This window comes from Tursiops truncatus, chromosome 20, assembly GCF_011762595.2.
Source record: "Tursiops truncatus isolate mTurTru1 chromosome 20, mTurTru1.mat.Y, whole genome shotgun sequence".
NCBI lineage: Eukaryota > Metazoa > Chordata > Mammalia > Artiodactyla > Delphinidae > Tursiops > Tursiops truncatus.
This window is the reverse complement of record NC_047053.1, coordinates 43,178,584-43,200,278: the sequence shown is the minus strand read 5'-3', so window position 1 is coordinate 43,200,278 and position 21,695 is coordinate 43,178,584. Positions and strand designations below refer to the sequence as shown.

General features: G+C 38.1%; 1 protein-coding gene across 1 annotated transcript in view; it reads left to right on the top strand.

Annotated features, from left to right (window-relative positions):
• LOC117309683 (uncharacterized) overlaps positions 1-21,695 on the top strand; it is a 98,260-nt gene that overhangs the window by 9,271 nt on the left and 67,294 nt on the right. The window contains exon 3 of the mRNA XM_073797024.1: positions 15,101-15,201. Within this exon, the coding sequence (XP_073653125.1) occupies positions 15,101-15,170 (70 nt within the window). The 3' untranslated portion in view covers positions 15,171-15,201. The remainder of the gene's footprint in view (positions 1-15,100; positions 15,202-21,695) is intronic.

Genomic DNA, 21,695 nt, shown 5'->3' with positions numbered 1-21,695 from the left:
CAAGTGTGTAAATGAACACTGCAAAATAAGTGTACAAGGCCAGAGGTTGCCGGTTCAAGGAGATAATGGCCTTCCATGGTCAGTCTTGCATGGCTTTTGTCCCCATGCAGATTCTCGCTGCATCAGCTCATGTTATGACACTACTGTTTGTTTGTTCCCCATTTTGTTACTTTCTAATCATGTCCAAAAAGTGGCTAAGTGATGGGAAGAAGGCAGGACCGGTTTATAAGAGTAGGTAAAATGAATGAGAGCAAAATATTAAAACTTTAAACAAGTCTGAAGATATTTTCACCCTACCCTGATTTTGTGTTATCCAGGACCTTTCAGGGGATATCTGTATTATGCATAAGATAGAGAATATCACTAATAGGAATATATTTTAAGGAACAATCCAAAATAGAACAAAGATTTATGCACAAAGATGTTCATTATGGCAGTATTTAGCATTTTAAAAATTGGAAGCAATCCAATTTACCAACCTTAAAGAATGGTTAAATAAAATATAGTACATAAAAATTTGATGGACAATTATGCAACCATAAAAATTATATTTTGGTAGTCAGGAAATTTGTATGACATAATTTTAAGTTAAAAAACAGGATACAGGGCTTCCCTGGTGGTGCAGTGGTTAAGAATCCTCCTGCTAATGCAGGGGACATGGGTTCGAGCCCTGATCGGGGAAGATCCCACATGCCATGGAGCAACTAAGCCTGTCCACAGCTACTGAGCCTGTGCTCTAGAGCCAGTGCTCTGCAACAAGAGAAGCCACCACAATGAGAAGCCTGCGCACCACAACGAAGAGTAGCTCCTGCTCACCGCAACTAGAGAAAGCCCACGTGCAGCAACGAAGACCCAACGCAGCCAAAAATAAATAAATAAAATAAATAAATTTATTTAAAAAAATACAGGATACAGAATTGTATATGCAACATAATCTCTACAATGTACAGAATACATAGAAGATGAAAAGCTCTCATTAATGATGGCCACCAAAAAAAATTTTAAACCTAGGAAAAAACTATATATGCAATACCCACACAAAGAAAACTACAAATATTCACTGAAGGAAAATAAAAACTGCATAAACGAAAATGCATACCATGTTCCCTGATGGGAAGACTCACAATATTGTAAAGAAGCCATTTTGCCCAAATAATTTACAAATTCAATGTAATTCCAATCAAAATTATAATAGGATTTTTAACAAAATTGACATGCTAATTCTAAAATTCATCTGGAAGAGTACATACTTAAGAATAGCTAGGTATTTTTTGAAGTATAATGAGGGGCCTATTCCTACCAGATATCAAAATATATAATCACAGTGATTAAAGTGTGATATTGGGTCACAAATTAAAAAAATAGATTAATGAAAGAGAATAGATCATCAACTACTGACACAAATATATGTGGGAGCATTTCAAATAATTGAAAATAGATGTCAGGACATCTATTGGTTATCCATTAAAAAAAAAAAGATATATCTCTTACATCACACCATTCAAAAATAAATTAATTAACTTCCCCTTCCCAGAAACTGGCCTGGTCAGGGTCAAGGCCTGAAGAGCAAGGTTGAAGGCCAGCATGGCTGGGATGGGCAGAGCTGAAGCCAAGCAGACAGCAGGCCACAGGGTGGGGCAGAGGAAACGACATGGCAGGGAGATCTGTTATGTCCAGGGCTCTTGGGCAAACGGGGAAATAAAGGAAGATGGTGAGAGCAGGTTTCTCTTTTGGAGAAGGGAGTTGCAAGTATGGAAAGTGAGAAGCCTAAAATGAACTGTATAATTTTGGATTGGAGGAATTGGTGTGAACTCAACGTTTTATATATCTGTGTTCTAATTTGGATGCTTGTGCTAAGGTTATATAGGAGCATGCCCTTGTTTTTCGGAAATATACAGTGAAGTATTTAGAGGTAAGGGCTTCATGTCCACAATGGATCAGATGTCTCAAATGGTTCAGAAAAAAAATACTACATGTATATAACATATATGTAAGGTGGGGGACAGAGAGAAGAGATGAAGCAAATGTAATGAAATGATAATAATTGGGGAATCAAGCACATAGGTTATGGGAGTTCATTATGCTACTCTTGCAACTTTTCAGTGAGTTTGAAATTATTTCAGAATAAAAAGTCGTAAAAATAATTTCCAGATGTATCAAAAATCTAAATAATTCTACTTCCTGGAATCTATCCCCCAAATTTCTCACATATACACAAAGATGTATATGTACGAGTTCATATTTAGAAATAATAATTAAAAATGTAGGACATATGCATCAATAGGGAATGGTTAAATAAATTATAGTATATCCATCCATGGAATGGTGTGCAGGCATAGAAAAGAATAAGGTAGATCTGTATGTACTGACAATGCACTGACATGGAGAGATCTCCAGGTTGTGTTAAATGGAAAAGCAAGTGACAGACCAAGAGGTAGAGTATGATCCCATTTGTGTTTTTTTTTTTTTTTTTTAAACATCTTTATTGGAGTATAATTGCTTTACAATGGTTTGTTAGTTTCAGCTTCACAACAAAATGAATCAGTTATATATACACATATGTTCCCATATCTCTTCCCGCTTGCGTCTCCCTCCCTCCCACCCTCCCTATCCCACCCCTCCAGGCGGTCACAAAGCACCGAGCTGATCTCCCTGTGCTATGCGGCTGCTTCCCACTAGCTATCTACCTTACGTTTGGTAGTGTATATATGTCCATGCCTCTTTATCGCTTTGTCACCGTTTACCCTTCCCCCTCCCCATAGCCTCAAGTCCATTCTCTAGTAAGTCTGTGTCTTTATTCCTGTTTCACCCCTAGGTTTTTCATGACATTTTTTTTTTCTTAAATTCCATATATATGTGTTAGCATACGGTATTTGTCTCTCTCTTTCTGACTTACTTCACTCTGTATGACAGACTCTAGGTCTATCCACCTCATTACAAATAGCTCAATTTCATCTCTTTTTATGGCTGAGTAATATTCCATTGTATATATGTGCCACATCTTCTTTATCCATTCATCCGATGATGGACACTTAGGTTGTTTCCATCTCTGGGCTATTGTAAATAGAGCTGCAATGAACATTTTGGTACATGACTCTTTTTGAATTATGGTTTTCTCAGGGTATATGCCCAGTAGTGGGATTGCTGGGTCATATGGTAGTTCTATTTGTAGCTTTTTAAGGAACCTCCATACTGTTCTCCACAGTGGCTGTATCAATTTACATTCCCACCAACAGTGTAAGAGGGTTCCCTTTTCTCCACACCCTCTCCAGCATTTGTTGTTTCTAGATTTTTTGATGATGGCCATTCTAACTGGTGTGAGATGATATCTCATTGTCGTTTTGATTTGCATTTCTCTAATGATTAGTGATGTTGAGCATTCTTTCATGTGTTTGTTGGCAATCTGTATATCTTCTTTGGAGAAATGTCTATTTAGGTCTTCTGCCCATTTTTGGATTGGGTTGTTTGTTTTTTTGTTATTAAGCTGCATGAGCTGCTTGTAAATTTTGGAGATTAATCCTTTGTCAGTTGCTTCATTTGCAAATATTTTCTCCCATTCTGAGGGTTGTCTTTTTGTCTTCTTTATGTTTTCCTTTGCTGTGCAAAAGCTTTTAAGTTTCATTAGGTCCCATTTGTTTACTTTTGTTTTTATTTCCATTTCTCTAGGAGGTGGGTCAAAAAGGACCTTGCTGTGATTTATGTCATAGAGTGTTCTGCCTATGTTTTCCTCTAAGAGTTTGATAGTTTCTGGCCTTACATTTAGGTCTTTAATCCATTTTGAGCTTATTTTTGTGTATGGTGTTAGGGAGTGATCTAATCTCATACTTTTACATGTAGCTGTCCAGTTTTCCCAGCACCACTTATTGAATAGGCTGTCCTTTCTCCACTGTACATTTCTGCCTCCTTTGTCAAAGATAAGGTGACCATATGTGCGTGGGTTTATCTCTGGGCTTTCTATCCTGTTCCATTGATCTATATTTCTGTTTTTGTGCCAGTACCATACTGTCTTGATTACTGTAGCTTTGTAGTATAGTCTGAAGTCAGGAAGCCTGATTCCTCCAGCTCCATTTTTCGTTCTCAAGATTGCTTTGGCTATTCGGGGTCTTTTGTGTTTCCATACAAATTGTGAAATTTTTTGTTCTAGTTCTGTGAAAAATGCCAGTGGTAGTTTCATAGGGATTGCATTGAATCTGTAGATTGCTTTGGGTAGTAGAGTCATTTTCACAATGTTGATTCTTCCAATCCAAGAACATGGTATATCTCTCCATCTATTTGTATCATCTTTAATTTCTTTCTTTAGTGTCTTATAATTTTCTGCATACAGGTCTTTTGTCTCCTTAGGTAGGTTTATTCCTAGGTATTTTATTCTTTTTGTTGCAATAGTAAATGGGAGTGTTTTCTTGATTTCACTTTCAGATTTTTCATCATTAGTATATAGGAATGCCAGAGATTTCTGTGCATTAATTTTGTATCCTGCCACTTTACCACATTCATTGATTAGCTCTAGTAGTTTTCTGGTAGCATCTTTAGCGTTCTCTACATATAGTATCATGTCATCTGCAAACAGTGACAGCTTTACTTTTTCTTTTCCAATTTTGATTCCTTTTATTTCTTTTTCTTCTCTGATTGCTGTAGCTAAAGCTTAAAAAGTTTTTTAAAAATCTGCTATGGGTGTGAGTTGTGTGTATCTGTGCATAGCTATGTTTATAAACAAATTTTAAAAATGGTCTGAAAGGATACACACCAAGCCATTAACAATAGTTAACTCTAGGGAAGGAGAATAGTATTATACTTTCCAGGTTTTCCATAGTGGCATGTAATACTTTATTATCAGTTGAAAAAAAGCCTAAGTACAAAAAGGCAGGAATGTATACGATACATTCTGAAAGATTTCCTCTCAAGGTGATTATAATATTTACTGCTGGGAATTACCTTGGGTTATCTGGAAAACTCCTAGTCCAAAGGCTGCATATAGGGAATTGACCTTCCAGTGGACTGTGCCCAGGAACACTTTATCATTAATTTAATAGAGGATTAGGCAGCCGGCTGAGCCACTCCCTGCTTGCCAGGCCACCGTCCAGAAGTGAATTCCCTTGCAGCTCTCCAAAAGGAGGTCAAACAAGTCCCCAGGGACTCTCAACAGAAAGAAGTTGCCAAAGGCTAAATTTGGCATGCAAGCCAAGCCCTGGACTGGGATAAACTGTGCCAGTGCTTTTCAGTTACGCTTTCAAGACCTCAGTCAGAATATGCAGGACTAGATAGCTATTTTCAAGAGTGGCTTAGCAGCTCAAATTGGAAACAACTGTTCAAACCAGAGTTTGGGGGTGAACTTGAAAATGTAAAATTCCTCCTCTGCCTCCTTAACCCCTATTATCTCTTATTTAAAGGATATTTAAATTCCCTTTCTTTTCTCTTGCTCCAAGCAATTTATCATAGTGATAATTCCTGCCAACCTGATCAGATTCTGCAATTCTTAAGCAGGAAAGACAGACTAGCCATCTTTTTCATTTTTCTTTTTCTTTTTTAAGTGTAAATGGCCAGTTTTGTATTTAAGTTGCTTTTTTTTGTGGGGGGGAGCTCTTTTTCATATACAGTGTTTTATTGAGTTGTAATTCACATACCACCAGATTCATCATTCAAAGTGGATAATTCAGTGGTTTTTAGCATATTCACAGAGTTGAGCAACCATCACCACCATAGATTTTAGAATATTTCATCACCCCAAAAAGAAACCTTTTACCCGTTAGCCGTCACTCCCCATTTCCTCTCAATCCTTCCATCTCTAGGCAACCACTAATCCATTTCTTTCTCTATAGATTTGCTTATTCTGGACATTTCATATAAATGAAATCATTCAATATGTGGCTTCTTTTACACAGCGTAATGTTTTTGAGGGTCATCTATGGTGTAGCACATGTCAATATTCCATTCCTTTTTTTTTGGCTGCGTTGGGTCTTGGTTGCTGCGCAGGCTTTCTCTAGTTGCGGCAAGCGGGGGCTGCTCTTCGTTGTGGTGCGTGGGCTTCTCATTGCAGTGGCTTCTCTTGTTGCAGAGCATGGGCTCTAGGTGTGCGGGCTTCAGTAGTTCTGGCTCGTGGGCTCAGAAGTTGTGGCTCACAGGCTCTAGAGCGCAGGCTCAGCAGTTGTGGCGCACAGGCTTAGTTGCTCTGTGGCATGTGGGATCTTCCCGGATCAGGGATCGAACCCGTGTCCCCTGCATTGGCAGGTGGATTCTTAACCATTGCACCACCAGGGAAGCCCTCCATTCCTTTTTGAGGCTGAACAATATTCCATTGTTTGGCTCTATCACATTTTATTTATCAATTCATCATTTTATGCATATTTGAGTTGTTTCCACTTTGGGGCTATTATGAATGATGCTGCTATGAATATTCATGTACCTGTTTTTGTGTGGATATACATTTTCAGTTTTCTTAGGTGTATACCTAGGAGTAGAATTGCTGGGTCATACGGTAACTCCATTTTTAACTTTTTTGGGGGGAAGAAGAGGTTCTCTGGTTTTCATTTCTTTTTTTTTTTTTTTGAATTTTTATTTTATATTGGAATATAGTTGATTAACAGTGTTGTGTTACTTTCGGGTATACAGCAAAGTGATTCAGTTATACAAGTATCAATTCTTTTTCAAATTCTTTTGCCATTTAGGTTATTACAGAATACTGAGCAGAGTTCCCTGTGCTGTACAGTAGGTCCTTGTTGGTTATCTATTTTAAATATAGCAGTGTGTACATGTCAATCCCAAACTCCCAACCTATCCCTCCCCCCAGTAACCATCAGTTCATTCTCTGAGTCTGTTTCTGTTTTGTAAATAAGTTCATTTGTATCATTTTTTTAGATTCCACATATAAGCGATATCATATATTTGTCTTTGTCTGACTTACTTCACTTAGTATGCTAATCTCCAGGTCCATCCATGTTGCTGCAAGTGGCATTATTTCATTCTTTTTAATGGCTGAGTAATATCCCATTGTATATATGTAACATTTTTAAATTTTTGAGAAACTGCCAAACTGTTTTCCAAAGCAACTGCACCATTTTACATTCCCACCAGCAATGTATGTAGGTTCCAATTTATCCATATCCTTTCCAACACTTGATGTTGTCCATTCTTTTGATTATAGCTATTTTGGTGGGTATAAAGTGGTATTTCATTGTGGTTTTGATTTGCATTTCCCCAATGACTAATGATGTTGAACATATTTTCATGTGCTTATTGGCCATTTGTATATTTCCTTTGGAGAAATAGCTGTTCAAATCCTTTCCCTATTCTTTAATTGGGTTATTTATCTTTTTATTGTTAAATTGTAAGGGTTCTTTATATATTCTGGATAATAGCCCTTTACCAGATATATGGTTTGCAAATATTTTCTCCCATTCTTTTCACTTTCTTGATGATGAAGAAGAGGGAATAGTAGAAAGAGGCCATTAATGGGTAAATAGTTTCTTTTTCAGGTGACAAAAGTATTATGGAATTAGTTATGATGGCTGTACAACTGTGAATGTAGTAATATGTATTATATATTAGTAATGTTATAGTATATATATAATACATTAAAATGGTGGATTTCATGGTACCTGAATTATATCTTAATTTTTTAAGTATAAAAATCGCTTTTAAAAGTATCAGCTGATCCACCTGACTTCAAACCTAACATCACCATTTCATTTGAGTTTAACAGTTTTTTACTGGTGCTGCTAGATGCTCAGATACAAAGATGAAAAGACTTTGTCTCTACCTTTAAAGAGCCCAGAGTCTAAAAGGGGAGAACATCATATGCATACTTCACTTTAATCGAACTTGGTTAGGACTAAGATAGAGGTGTGCTTTGGGATCATGAAGGCCAAACCAAGAAACCTGGGCTTTGTTCCAGAGGCAGTAGGGAACCATTGAAAGTTTTTAGGCTGGGGATTGACATGATCAGTTTTGTGTTTTAGATTTATCATCCTGGCAGCTGTGTAGAAGACTGATGTGAAGGCAGCATGGCTAGCATCAGAGAGGTCAGTTAGGAGACAGTTGAAGTAGTTTGAGTGAGAAGTGGTGGAAGCGTGAATGAAAACAGTGGTGGTAAGGATGGAGAAGAGGAGGTCAGATTCAAACTAATGTTTAATAGGTAAAACTCTATAAAGCTTGGTGTGATGATAAATGATGGGGAGGGAGAAGTCTGGGATGACTCACAGATTTCTGGCTTGGGTCACTGGGTGGATGATGGTACCATTAACTGAGAAAAGAAATATAAAAAGAGGAAATTTGTAGGCTTAAATTATAAGTTTAGTTTTGGACAATACTTAGGTAGAAGACACCTGGAAAATGGTCAAGCAAATGTGTCCAGCAGGCAATAACTTTAATCTCTCTCTGATGCAGTTTCCTGATCTATAAAACGGCAGTATAGTAATAAAAATGAACTAACCATATACATGATATATATATCATATATCCGTATATGATATATATATCAGAATTTGGTATTAGGGATATTCACCAAATCTGCTTTGGGGAAACTGCAAACTGTATTAACTATTAAATATTTGCCTAGCTTTCTAAAAGAAACAAAAAACCTTGCTCAGTGGTATCAGAGGCGTGTTTATATTTACAGGTGCAACTTCTTTTAAGCCAACTCAATGAAAATACAAAAAGATCAGTCAGAGATTGATAATTTGCTGCCCCCAAAGACTCAATATAAGATTCTTTTAATTAGGCATTCCTCCTAGTGAATATAAACCAATTTGCCTTAGAGAAATTAGACTTACATAAATTTCAAAAATAATAAAAGCTAACATTTATTGTGTGCTTGCTGCATGCTAGGCAAAGTGCTAAGCTCTTTGTAAGTATTAACTTTTTTATCCTCACAATAACCCTACTGAGGTAGATACTACTAGCATTCTCATTTTATAAAGAAATAAACGAAGGTTTAGAGAGATTAAATAATAGAACCAAGGTCATTAATCTAGTAAGCAATAAAGCCAGGATTCAAACTCAGGTCTCTCAACTCCAAAGCACAGGTTCATGACCAAGAGCTATTATTTTATATGTAAAGTCATGGTTATATCCATGCTTAGATCAATTTAATGATCAAAATAACAATCTAATCTCACTTATGTGGAAATTATTGACCCTCCACTATTGCATTCATATCCTTATTCCTCTTCAGCATTCCTAGTTAATTTCCAGATTTACTCTCTAGTCTTCATGGGAGGTCTCATTTTCTCTCTGTCCATCTTCCCATACTCTAATCACATTGTTCTATTCAGCACACAAATTGGAAATGTTCAGTAAACAAGGAAGGCTTCTGCCTTGAAATAGCAACATTTATGGCAGTTCTCAGAAGGCCCTTTGTGAAACTCATTCCCTAGCTGTGCTCCCGGATTCAGGACTTACTGTGGCTCAGCCTGGAAGCCCGTCAACACAGAAACTTATTGGAGGAGGAGGAAGGGCCAAAGCAAATGTATATTCATGACAAGATGGACCAGTGGTGCCAGAGGAATTTGCTGAGTGGGGATGGAGAAGTGAAGAGCTGTTTGTTCTTCATAAGAGAGCGTGGCTGTGCTTTTTCCAAAAAAAAGCTGAGCAGGGTCATCTCTAGCAGTGACACATTTGGGGACATAGAGAATGGGCACAAGAGAATTCTTCACAAATGGAGCTAGGCTGGCAGTCACTGCCAGGGGCTAGCCTAAAGTATGTTTGAATGAGGGCATTTCTGGACTCCTCAGACCCATGTAGATTGTTTAGGCAAGGAACAATCCCTGTCCACGGTTATTCATCTGAATAGTGACCGAAAGTTTTGAGAAGAACCTCGCCAAATGATAGAACTTTAAATTAATTTAACATGCAGATTTTTTTAAATTATTGGACTGAAATTATCTTTTCATAATGGCACGGTACTTCAAATAATCAGGATGCATTGTGTTCAGAATCTAATTTCCCAAATGTCAGCATGCTATTCATTTCAAAAGTAATTCACTTGGGACTACCCTGGTGGCACAGTGGTTAAGAATCTGCCTGCCAATGCAGGGGACACGGGTTCGAGCCCTGGTCCAGGAAGATCCCACATGCCACGAAGCAACTAAGCCCGTTCGCCACAACTACTGAGCCTGTGCTCTAGAGCCCGTGAGCCACAACTACTGAGCCCATGTGCCACAATTACTGAAACCCGTGCGCCTAGAGCCCGTGCTCCACAAGATAAGCCACTGCAATGAGAAGCCTGCGCACCACAACAAAGACTAGCCCCCACTCACGGCAACTAGAGAAAGCTCGTGCGCAGCAATGAAGACCCAGCACAGACATAAATAAATAAATAAATAAAAGTAATTTACTTTGCAGTGTGTTTTCCCCATTACACTCATATGGCAGAAATTATTGAAAATAATAGCCTAGGAACTGAGATCCTCACTGTATCAGCTAAGGGGTCTGACTGGGCTGTTGACAGTGAAGATTATTTCTGTTGAAAAGAGGAGAATTCCACACTATTTCAAAAATAAACATATTTGATGTCTTCTATCAACTACCCCCTGCCTCTCTTTAGCCTCACATATTCCCTCCATTTCTCAAGCCTGTCTGTACGTAGTTGCCTGAACATGACTTACTATTTTCACTCTGTGCTTTGCGTGTTCTTCTCCCTGCTTAGAAAAATCTATGCCCTTTCTCTTCCATGTATTCCCATCTAACCTTCAAAACCAGAAGATACCTCTTTTCATGTCTTCCCTAATAATCACATAGCAAGTGTGATCATTTATTATTTCTAGTTTCCTTATCTATTGCAGCTTTACTCTACACTATACCATATTTTCTTGCAGTTATTAAAATATTTCTTTGGATTTCATCTCAAATTGTGTGTATGCTTTAGCCTCCAGTTCGATTTTACATTTTTTGGAGAGTTCAAGAGCTGTGCCTTTTATTTCTTAACATCCAGGAATAGTACAAAGACTCACATTAACATAAAATAAATACCATACCTGTGATACACTCGAACCAGCCTTATACGTTTGACAGTGATAACAAGAAAGATTTTATTAAACAGGTATCAAATCAATTTCAAAAGATTAAAGATGTAATATGAACATCTAATCTGTCCCTCGTGATTGTTTCATCTAAGAAGTTATTAAAACATTTCTTATGTATGTTTATAGTAATTGCCTTTATCAAATCTCAGTGTAACAATTTATTAGCTAATAGATGGCAGGTTCTGTTCTAGAAAACAGCAAGGTCATCTCACTCATTACCAATTGATTCTTCAACAAATTTATTCAACATTTATTGAGCACATACTATATAGATAACATATAGGAGACACTTAGAAAGGACATTAAATTTGCACTCTGTTTGAGAAACCAAGAACCACAAAGCAAAATAAAAACAAAAAATAACACAAAAAGTTGTCAGTTTAAGTTCTGAATAAGTGAGCCATACAACGTGGTGATGAGTTAGAGGGGTGGGAGAAGAGATATAAATGAATAGTCAGCGAACTCTTCTGAAGATGTTATAATATAAATTTAGCCTCAAAGGATGGGCAAGGGAGAGACAATAGGCCCAGAGACAAGAAAGTAAATGCCATGTTTGATTGATGGTGTTTGGTCTATCTCTATGAAAGGGTATAGAAAACCTTCTTAAACATCACAAGACACTATTATTCAACATAGTTTTGGAAGTTTTAGCCACAGAAATCAGAGAAGAAAAAGAAATAAAAGGAATCCAAATCGGAAAAGAAGTAAAGCTGTCACTCTTTGCAGATGACATGATACTATATATAGAGAATCCTAAAGATGCTACCAGAAAACTACTAGAGCTAATCAATGCATTTGGTAAAGTAGCAGGATACAAAATTAATGCACAGAAATCTCTTGCATTCCTATACACTATGATGAGAAATCTGAAAGAGAAATTAAGGAAACACTCCCATTTACCATTGCAACAAAAAGAATAAAATACCTAGGAATAAACCTACCTAAGGAGACAAAAGACCTGTATGCAGGAAACTATAAGGCACTGATGAAAGAAATTAAAGATGACACAAACAGATGGAGAGATATACCATGTTCTTGGATTGGAAGAATCAACATTGTGAAAATGACTATACTACCCAAAGCAATCTACAGATTCAATGCAGTCCCTATCAAACTACCAATGGCATTTTTCACAGAACTAGAACAAAAAATTTCACAATTTGTATGGAAACACAAAAGACCCCGAAGAGCTAAAGCAATCTTGAGAAAGAAAAATGGAGCTGGGGGAATCAGGCTCCCAGACTTTAGACTATACTACAAAGCTACAGTCATCAAGACAGTATGGTACTGGCACAAAAACAGAAATATAGATCCACGGAACAGGGTAGAAAGCCCAGAGATAAACCCACGCACATATGGTCACCTTATCTTTGATAAAGGAGGCAAGAATATACAATGGAGAAAAGACAGCCTCTTCAATAAGTGGTGCTGGGAAAACTGGACGGCTACATGTGAAAGAATGAAATTAGAACACTCCCTAACACCATACACAAAAATAAACTCAAAATGGATTAAAGACCTAAATGTAAGGCCAGACACCATCAAACTCTTAGAGGAAAACATAGGCAGAACACTCTATGACATAAATCACAGCAAGATCCTTTTTGACCCACCTCCTACAGAAATGGAAATAAAAACAAACAAATAGGACCTAATGAAACTTAAAAGCTTTTGCACAGCAAAGGAAACCATAAACAGGACGAAAAGACAACCCTTAGAATGGTAGAAAATATTTGCAAATGAAGCAACTGACAGAATTATTCTGCAAAATTTACAAGTAGCTCATGCAGCTCAATATCCAAAAAACAAACAACCCAATCCAAAAATGGGCAGAAGACCTAAATAGACATTTCTCCAAAGAAGATATACAGGTTGCCAACAAACACATGAAAGGATGCTCAACATCACTAATCATTAGAGAAATGCAAATCAAAACTACAATGAGGTATCACCTCACACCAGTCAGAATGGCCATCATCAAAAAATCTACAAACAATAACTGCGGGAGAGGGTGTGGAGAAAAGGGAACCCTCTTGCACTGTTGATGGGAATGTAAACTGATACAGCCACAATGGAGAACAGTATGGAGGTTCCTTAAAAAACTAAAAATAGAACTACCATACGACCCAGCAATCCCACTACTGGGCATATACCCTGAGAAAACCATAATTCAAAAAGAGTCATGTGGGCTTCCCTGGTGGCGCAGTGGTTGAGAATCTGCCTGCCAATGCAGGGGACACGGGTTTGTGCCCCAGACCTGGAAGATCCCACATGCTGCGGAGTGGCTGGGCCCGTGAGCCATGGCCGTTGAGCCTGCGCGTCTGGAGCCTGTTCTCTGCAACGGGAGAGGCCACAACAGTGAGAGGCCCGTGTACCACAAAAAAAATAATAAATAAAAAAAATAAATAAAGGAGTCATGTACCACAATGTTCATCGCAGCTCTATTTACAATAGCCAGGACGTGGAAGCAACCTAAGTGTCCATCAACAGATGAATGGATAAAGAAGATGTGGCACATATATACAATGAAATATTACTCAGCCATAAAAGGGAACGAAATTGAGTTATTTGTAGTGAGGTGGATGGACCTAGAGTCTGTCATACAGAGCGAAGTAAGTCAGAAAGAGAAAAACAAATACCGTATGCTAACACATATATATGGAATCTAAAAAAAAAAAAAAAAATGGTTCTGAAGAACCTAGGGGCAGGTTAGGAATACAGACGCAGAGAATGGGCTTGAGGACACGGGAAGGGGGAAGGGTAAGCTGGGATGAAGTCAGAGAGTGGCATGGACATATATACACTACCAAATGTAAAATAGATAGCTAGTGGGAAGCAGCCGCATAGCACAGGGAGATCAGCTCGGTGCTTTGTGACCAGCTAGAGGGCTGGGATAGGGAGGGTGGGAAGGAGATGCAAGAGGGAGCGGATATGGGGATATATGTATATGTATAGCTGATTCACTTTGTTATAAAGCAGAAACTAACATACAATTGTAAAGCAATTATACTCCAATAAAGATGTTAAAAAAATAAAAATCGAAAATGAACATCACAAGACATCTTTATTATTATTGTTTTGAACAATAAATACTAATTTAGATATCTTCTTTCTGGTGCTGTTTGTTCCTTCCTGCATTTCTGGGATTCTAGCTCAGATTCTTTGGACTTCTACTTGAAGAATTCTTTATACTATTTCTTTTAGTGTATATCCGCTGACTGTGAACTCTGTAGGTTCTTATTTTTATGAAGATGTCACTGTTTTACCTTAATTTTTGACGAATATTTTTTGTTAGGATTCTACGTTTGCTGTAATCCTTTCCACTCTAAAGATGTAATATCACTGTCTTCTGGTTTCCATCATTTATTTTGGAAAAGTTAGCTGTCTGTTTTACTGTAGCTCATTTGAAGATAATGTACCTTTTTTCACTCTGGCTAATTTTAACATTTTTATATTAGCATTTAGTTTTCAGTGGTTTGACTAAGTGTGGTTTTCCTTGTATTAATCCTGCTTCAGATTCATAGAGTTTTTTGATTCTGTACCTTAATGTCTTCTGTTAGTTTGGGGAAATTCTTGGCTAATATCTCTTCAAATGTGGCTCTTGCTGCATTCCTTGTCTGTGTTCCTTCTGAGACTCCAGTGATAATCATAATAATATCTTTCATCGTGTCCCATATGTCTCTTACATTCTTTTCTCTATATTCCATACTTTTTTTCTCTGTGCTTCAACCTGGATATTTTGTACTGCTCTATTTTCCTGTTCAGTAATCTCTGCTGCTAGGTCTAATACTGTTAAACCCATCCATTGGATTCTTAATTTAGTTTTTATACTTTTTAATTCTAGGATTCACAATTCTTTTTTATTAATACCAGTTCTCTACTGAAATTCTCCATATTTTCATCTAATTCCTTAAACATACTAACTACTTTTTTTTTTTTTTACAACTGTGACTAAATAAATAATACAAGTATGTTTGTCCCCTATAGGTTTACTTCCATGGTCTGTTTTGTCTCTTGATTTTCAGTCATTTGGTCCTGTTTCCTGGCATTATTGATTTTTCTTTTTTTTTTTTTTTGAATGCTAGACTTCATAAAATTTTAAGACTCTGGATGATGGTACTCTCCTCCAAAGAAGAATTCACCTTCTGGCAGTGAGATACACTTCAGGCATATCGCCTTTATCCAGGTAAGACTGGCTTGCCCTAATTCAAGGGCATAGCCCTTTCAGGACCTTTACTTAAAAACCTTCTTTGTTTATCAGAGTCCTTTCTCCTTGACAGACCCTGTAATGGTTAATTTTATGTGGCAATTTGACTGGGCTAAGGGGTGCCCAAATAGCTGATAAAACATTATTTCTGGGGGTGTCTGTAAGGGTGTTTCCTGGAGACGTTAGCATTTGAATCAGTAGACTGGGTAATGAAGATTGCCCTCACCAAAATGGGCAGGCATCATCCAATCTGTTGAGGGTCTGAATAGAATAAAAAAGTGGAGGAGGGGTGAATTCTCTCTCTCTCTCTCTCTCTCTCTCTTCTTGAGCTAGAAGGTTCATCTTCTCCTGCCCTCCGACATTGGTGCTTCAGGTTCTTGGGCCTTCAGATTCCAAGGCTTATACCAGTGGATCCCCACTCTCAGGCCTTCAGCCTTGGACTAGGAGTTAATCATCGGTTCCTCTGGTTGTCAGGCCTTCAGACTTGAACTAAATTATACCACCATCTTTCCTGGGTCTCCAGCTTGCAGATGGAAGATCATGGAACTTCTTGGCCTCCATAACTCCTTGAGCCAATTTCTATAATAAATCTTGGGAATTCCCTGGCAGTCCAGTGGTTAGGACTCTGCACTTCCACTGCAGAGGGCACAGGTTTGATCCCTGGTTGGGAAACTAAGATCCCACAAGCCACACAGCCAAAAAGAAAAAAAAAGGAATTGCTATAATAAATCTGTTCTTTTATCTATCTATCTATCTATCTATTCATCCATCCTATTGGTTCTGTTTCTCTGGAGAACCCTGACTACTACAGACTATGAACTCCAACCTTTGTCTCCCAGGACAATCTTAAAATAATACTACTAGTACTAATACTACCACCGTTATGGATAATAAAAACATTTAAACATTTTTTACTAATGTTCTGCTTCCCTGTTTTATAGTTGGACTACATCTACATTGTCGGAGCATATAGCCATTATATATCATACTCTCTCTCCTTTAACCCTCACTTGGTCTTAGTTATACCAGAAACTGTATTTAATGCTCGCCGCCAATCCTTATGTTGATGTCTCCCCAGTCATTTTGTTTGTCTGAAGCTCATTTGCCAGTATATTTCTCAGGAAAGGCTCATGGGAATAATATTTCTTGAGTTCATAGATGTTGAGTTCATAAATATCCAGTAATTTTACTAGAATTTGTCATTCTGTGTTTGTGGTATATTCTATCAGTGTATCATTTCAAATTTTTTTTTCCAGAAAGATTTTCTAAATATAGTTTTAGTATTAGTTCTGTTCCCTTACTTTTGTTTTCTTCTTTAGGGACTTATGTCATCTGTATTTTGGATCTTCTTATCATCTATATTTTGGATCTTCTTGGTTACTCTTCAATATCTGTCACTTTCTTTCAAATCCTTTTTTGTCTCTTCATCTAGAATTTTTTTAAAATATTTTCTTCTATTTCACTGATTTCTCTTCAGGCACTACTGTTCGATTTATTTGCTCTTATTTCCTTTCTAGAATACTCTTTATTTCTTAAATTATTGTTTCTTTATTTCTTATTATTTCCTGAATCCAATCACTTCTTCTCTGAGTTTCAAATTCTTATTTCTGTTATTTCATATCTTTTATTATTTTCTTAATGTCTTTTAGCTCATTTGGAACTACTAGGTTAACTCTCGGTATCTGTTTTGTGGGTATGTCTTTCTGGAGTGCTTTCATTGTCTGTAGGGATGTTACTCAGCTTTGTCTCCCCTTCTTTTTCTTTATAAAATCTATGCAGCCTTGATTTTTTTCTGTTGCTTCTTTAATGTGAAATTAGTTTTCCTGAATTTTTGTTATAAGGTGGTGTCCAAGAAAGCTTTCCTTGGGGACATCCCTGGTGGCACAGTGGTTAAGAATCTGCCTGCCAATGCAGGGGACTTGGGTTCAACCCCTGGTCAGGGAATTAAGATCCCACATGCCATGGGGCAACTAAGCCCATGCACCACAACTACTGAGCCTGCATGCCACAACTACTGAAGCCTGTGGGCCTAGAGCCCGTGCTCTGCAACAAGAGAAGCCACTGCAATGAGAAGCCTGTTCACAGCAACAAAGAGTAGCCCCTGCTTGCCATAGCTGGAGAAAGCCCCACACAGTAACAAAGACCCAACGCAGCCAAAAATAAATAATATATATATTTTTGATTTACAAGAAACCTTTCCTTACTTCACAGAACTTCCTCTCTTGATTTTGAGGACTGTCAAAAGATAAGGCAACTTGCTTTATAATATTATACCACTTTGGTCTGGAGCTTTTCTTTCCCTTCTCTCTTGTCCATGTCCCATTCAACTTTTATTCTACTCCAAGTAGTTTCTCTTTGGTTTGGGGTTCTGTCCTGCAAAGCAGTTGTTTTTCAGAGTTCATAGGAGCTAGGCTGCTCCAGCTTCATCAGATCTTTTTTCCCATGGGCTTTATACTGGTTTTGGTCAAACCTCTCCCAGTTTCAGCTGATGTTCTCAAATTGCCTTGGCCTCTTCTCAGTCGATACCTATTGGCTATTTTGGAGTCCTGTTCTCAGATCTAGGCGCAACTTCCTTATCCTTTCTCTCACACAGACACTGATACCATGCAGATCTTGGGGCTATTGATGGTTTGTACCCTCCTACTTGTATTTTGGAGTTCATGAGGATACTTTGTTCTTGGTTTTGTTGTAAATGTTGTTCATGGGTTTTAGGTTTTGCTATCCATTTGTTCTCTCTGTTTCTATGTAAGGATTCAGAGAGAATGAAAATCTATGCTACTGATGCTGTCATCTTCCCAGAATCCTCTCCTGAGTTAATTCAATTATAAGTGTATTTTGTATTACAGTTCCTGTGGGAGACTGCTCATAACTTATGGGTGTTGACATTTTGCTTCTACTTGGGTCTGGGAAGGTTAAGGGCTTTAAATCTTAGCTGTTTATGATACCACAATTAATGACCAAACATAAGGAAGCTAAAAATATGAACATAGTAAATTGCCAACTCACATGAATTTAAAAAAAAAAAACAACAACACAACATTTATATTTAATTACAGCAGAAATATTTCTGAGGATTTGGGGATTGCTTTTAACAACAAATAAAAGAAACCATTTGTGTATATATACTCAGAATTAACACAATGCAGCTTTCTTTTGTGGGGTACATATGCATAAATAACTTGCATAAAGCTCCATAGGAAATAATATATTTGCATATATTGTTGTGAATTTTATTTAAATTTTATTACTCTCGTAGTTAGGAAATTGTAACAACTGGCAAAAAAAATTGATTTTCAGTAGGCAGGCAGTCAATCAATACTATCATTAGCTCTAAACAGAATCTAGCATATGGACCTTTAGAACTAAAAAAAGTCCCAAGTGGTCATCTTGTCCAGACCACAGCCTCAAGAATCTTTCCAACGCAACATGTTTAAGTACAAACAATTTTTTTTTATTGAAGTATAGTTGATTTACAATGTTGTGTTATTTTCAGGTGTACAGCAAAGTGATTCAGTTTTATATATATTCTTTTTCATATTCTTTTCCATTACAGGTTATTACAAGATATTGAATATAGTTCCCTGTGCTATACAGTAGGCCCTTGTTGTTTATCTATTTTATATATAGTAGTATATATCTGTTCATCCCAAACACCTAATTTATCCCTTTCTCCCTCCACCTTACCCCTTTGGTAACCATAAGTTTGTTTTCTATATCTAGTACAGACAATTTTTAACTATTAACAATATCTGTAAGAAATAGGTTTTTGGTTTTGCTATCTAGTTTTTCTACCAGATGAACTAAGGTGTTCTGACAACTAGCATAACCAACAGAAACAATACTTAAGCATGATTTAAAAAAATTATGATAGAGCTATAGTAGTTAGGAAACAGCAGCACAGATAGTGCAGTGACAAGGAATAGTTGAATAGCCAGGGGTAACTCTAGGGCCATGTTACGATGCTATGCAAGTGGCATTGCGCATGGTTGCCATAGCTACAGAGCTGCACAAGCTATAGACACGCAGACCCTGTGTACCCACCCACTCTGCTGCCACTGCTTTCCACACCTGCCCCTCTGAGTTTTCTACAGCTCCAGCGTAAGGAGAAAAAGGCCATATGGCTTAAATCAAAATATTTTTTTCACTTCTAAAAATCAGAATACCAGAGATTCAGAGCAGAAGGCAAGGAAGCATTGGAAAACACTTCTTTCCCAAGGGTCAGGAGGTTTCAGAACATCCATTCCAGGAGGAAAGGCTGGTGACCTTTAGTCACCCACCTCCATGTCTACTTTCATGTTCCTTTTTACCCTCTCTATTCTTCTCCTGGCAACACAGATCCTGTCTCTCTCTGCCTTCCCCACCCCCAACTCCCTGTCTTGACAGCAGCACCAGGGAGAGTTATAATATTATTCAAAGGAATATATGTGGGTTAAAGTGCTAGAGTAGGGATTAGATATTTTGGTAGTCTGTTTTGTTCCACAGGGATTAAATTACTTTGGATGCCACTGACAGCTTTAAAGCAAAATCAGGATAAGCTAAAGAAAAAAAAGGTTGCTGGGGGTAGAGATTGGGGAGAAAAAACAAAGAACAGAAAAGAGAAGCATCTTGGGTATAATTAGGGAGGTCCCTAGGTATCACCCTGAATTTGGGGGTGGAGAGGTGGGCAATGAGAAACACATGTTGGGGAGGGTGCCCAGGGGGGCATTTAATTTTCCCTGGTGTACTCTTCCTGGTGAAATAACTTGTACTTGGTCAACTGGGGGACTTACTTCTTCACATTCATGAATATCATAATGCAAGTCAAATGGTTGAGGTACTTTCCGAACCTAGGGATTTCACATGAAGTCTCCAGACCCTTTACGCACACATTCTTTCTCTGCTCATCCCATATAAGCCAATCCTGTCCTAAATATATTAAAATGGTGTGGCAGAGAGGAAAGATGGCTTTGCTGTTTGCATTAGTTTCCTAGTTAGTTGCCATAACAAAAAAACACAAACTGGGTAACTTAGAACAACAGAAATTTATTCTCTCACAGTTCTGGAGGCTGGAAGTCCAAAATCCTACTTCCTCTGAAACCTGTTGGCGAATCCTTCCTTGCCTGGTCTTAGCTTCTGGTGGTTTGCCTGCAATCCTTGGTATTCCTTGGCTTGCAGATATATCACTCCAATCCAGCATTATCGTGTAGAGGTCTCCCTGTGTCTCTTCACATGGTGTGGTGTTTTAGAAGGACACAGAGCAAACTGGATTAGAGGTCCACTCTACTTCAGTATGACCTCACCCCTGACCTCTTACACAATCTGAGCTTAGTTATTCTTTTAAGAAAAATGTAGTTTATTATATTTTAAGCAGCATTTCTATGTGCAGGGACTTGGGAATGGGGCTATTTTATTTTATTTTTGTGGCCACACCTCGCGGCTGGCACGATCTTAGTTCCCTGACCGGGGATTGAACCCATGCCCCCTGCAGTGGAAGCGCAGAGACCCAACCACTGGACTGCCAGGGAAGTCCCTGGGGCTCTTTTAAATTACCTCCATTCTCCATATTGAGCAGAATTTCCTATACCTTTTAAGATGAATAGCCTTTAAATGAATGAGTTCAATAAGATGATAGCTAGTAGGCTATGAAGAGTCAAGAAAGATTTTTTTTAAAGAGGAGAGACATGAGCATATATACATGTGCACAAGGAAAGAGACCACGGGCAAGGGAGAAATGGAAGATATGGGAATGAGAGGGAATAATTGTGTAGGAACAAGGCTAGAATCAAGAATGGAAGATCTTAGGATTTGGACCACAGGCAGAGGGATTAGCTTTGAACAAGAGTAGCTTCACCTCTTCCTTAGGAACAGGAAAGCAGGAAACAAAGGGTGCAGGTTTATTTACGTGCTTGGAGAGAGTCTGGAAATTGGGGCCAGATACCTCTCCTTTCTCTGAGGTTGGATGTAAGGTGAGCAATGGAGATGGAAGCCTGGGGAGCATTGAAGCTTCGCAGCTGTGAGGAGTAGGAGAGTGAGTCAAATATGTATATACAGTGGAATTCTCAATAGACACACTGAGGTTGGAAACCGTGCATTTATAATGCCACCAATACAGTGGCTAGGTAACGTATTTAGGGCTGGTTAAACCCTAAACTGCCCATGTATAGGAGTAGAGAAGTACACGGTTGGGTTGGTAGAGGGTTAGAGTTTGCAAGGCAGTTACAAATAAAGAACAATCAGGGAAGGGTACAGAGGATGGGAAGCAAGTGCATGAAGTGATGAAATACAGAAGTTGAGCTGACCATGAACTAAACCCATCCTCAAATGATAACACGAAAATGGAACACACTGGACCATGATTAGTGACAGTGCCCCAGTGGCACAGTGAGACCTCTAGAAATGGAAGCATCACTCAGGATGCAGTGTTGCTCCTGTGAACAGGTTTTCTTCCTATCCCTTAGGTAACAACTGCCCTGTCATTGTGGTGACAAGTATGC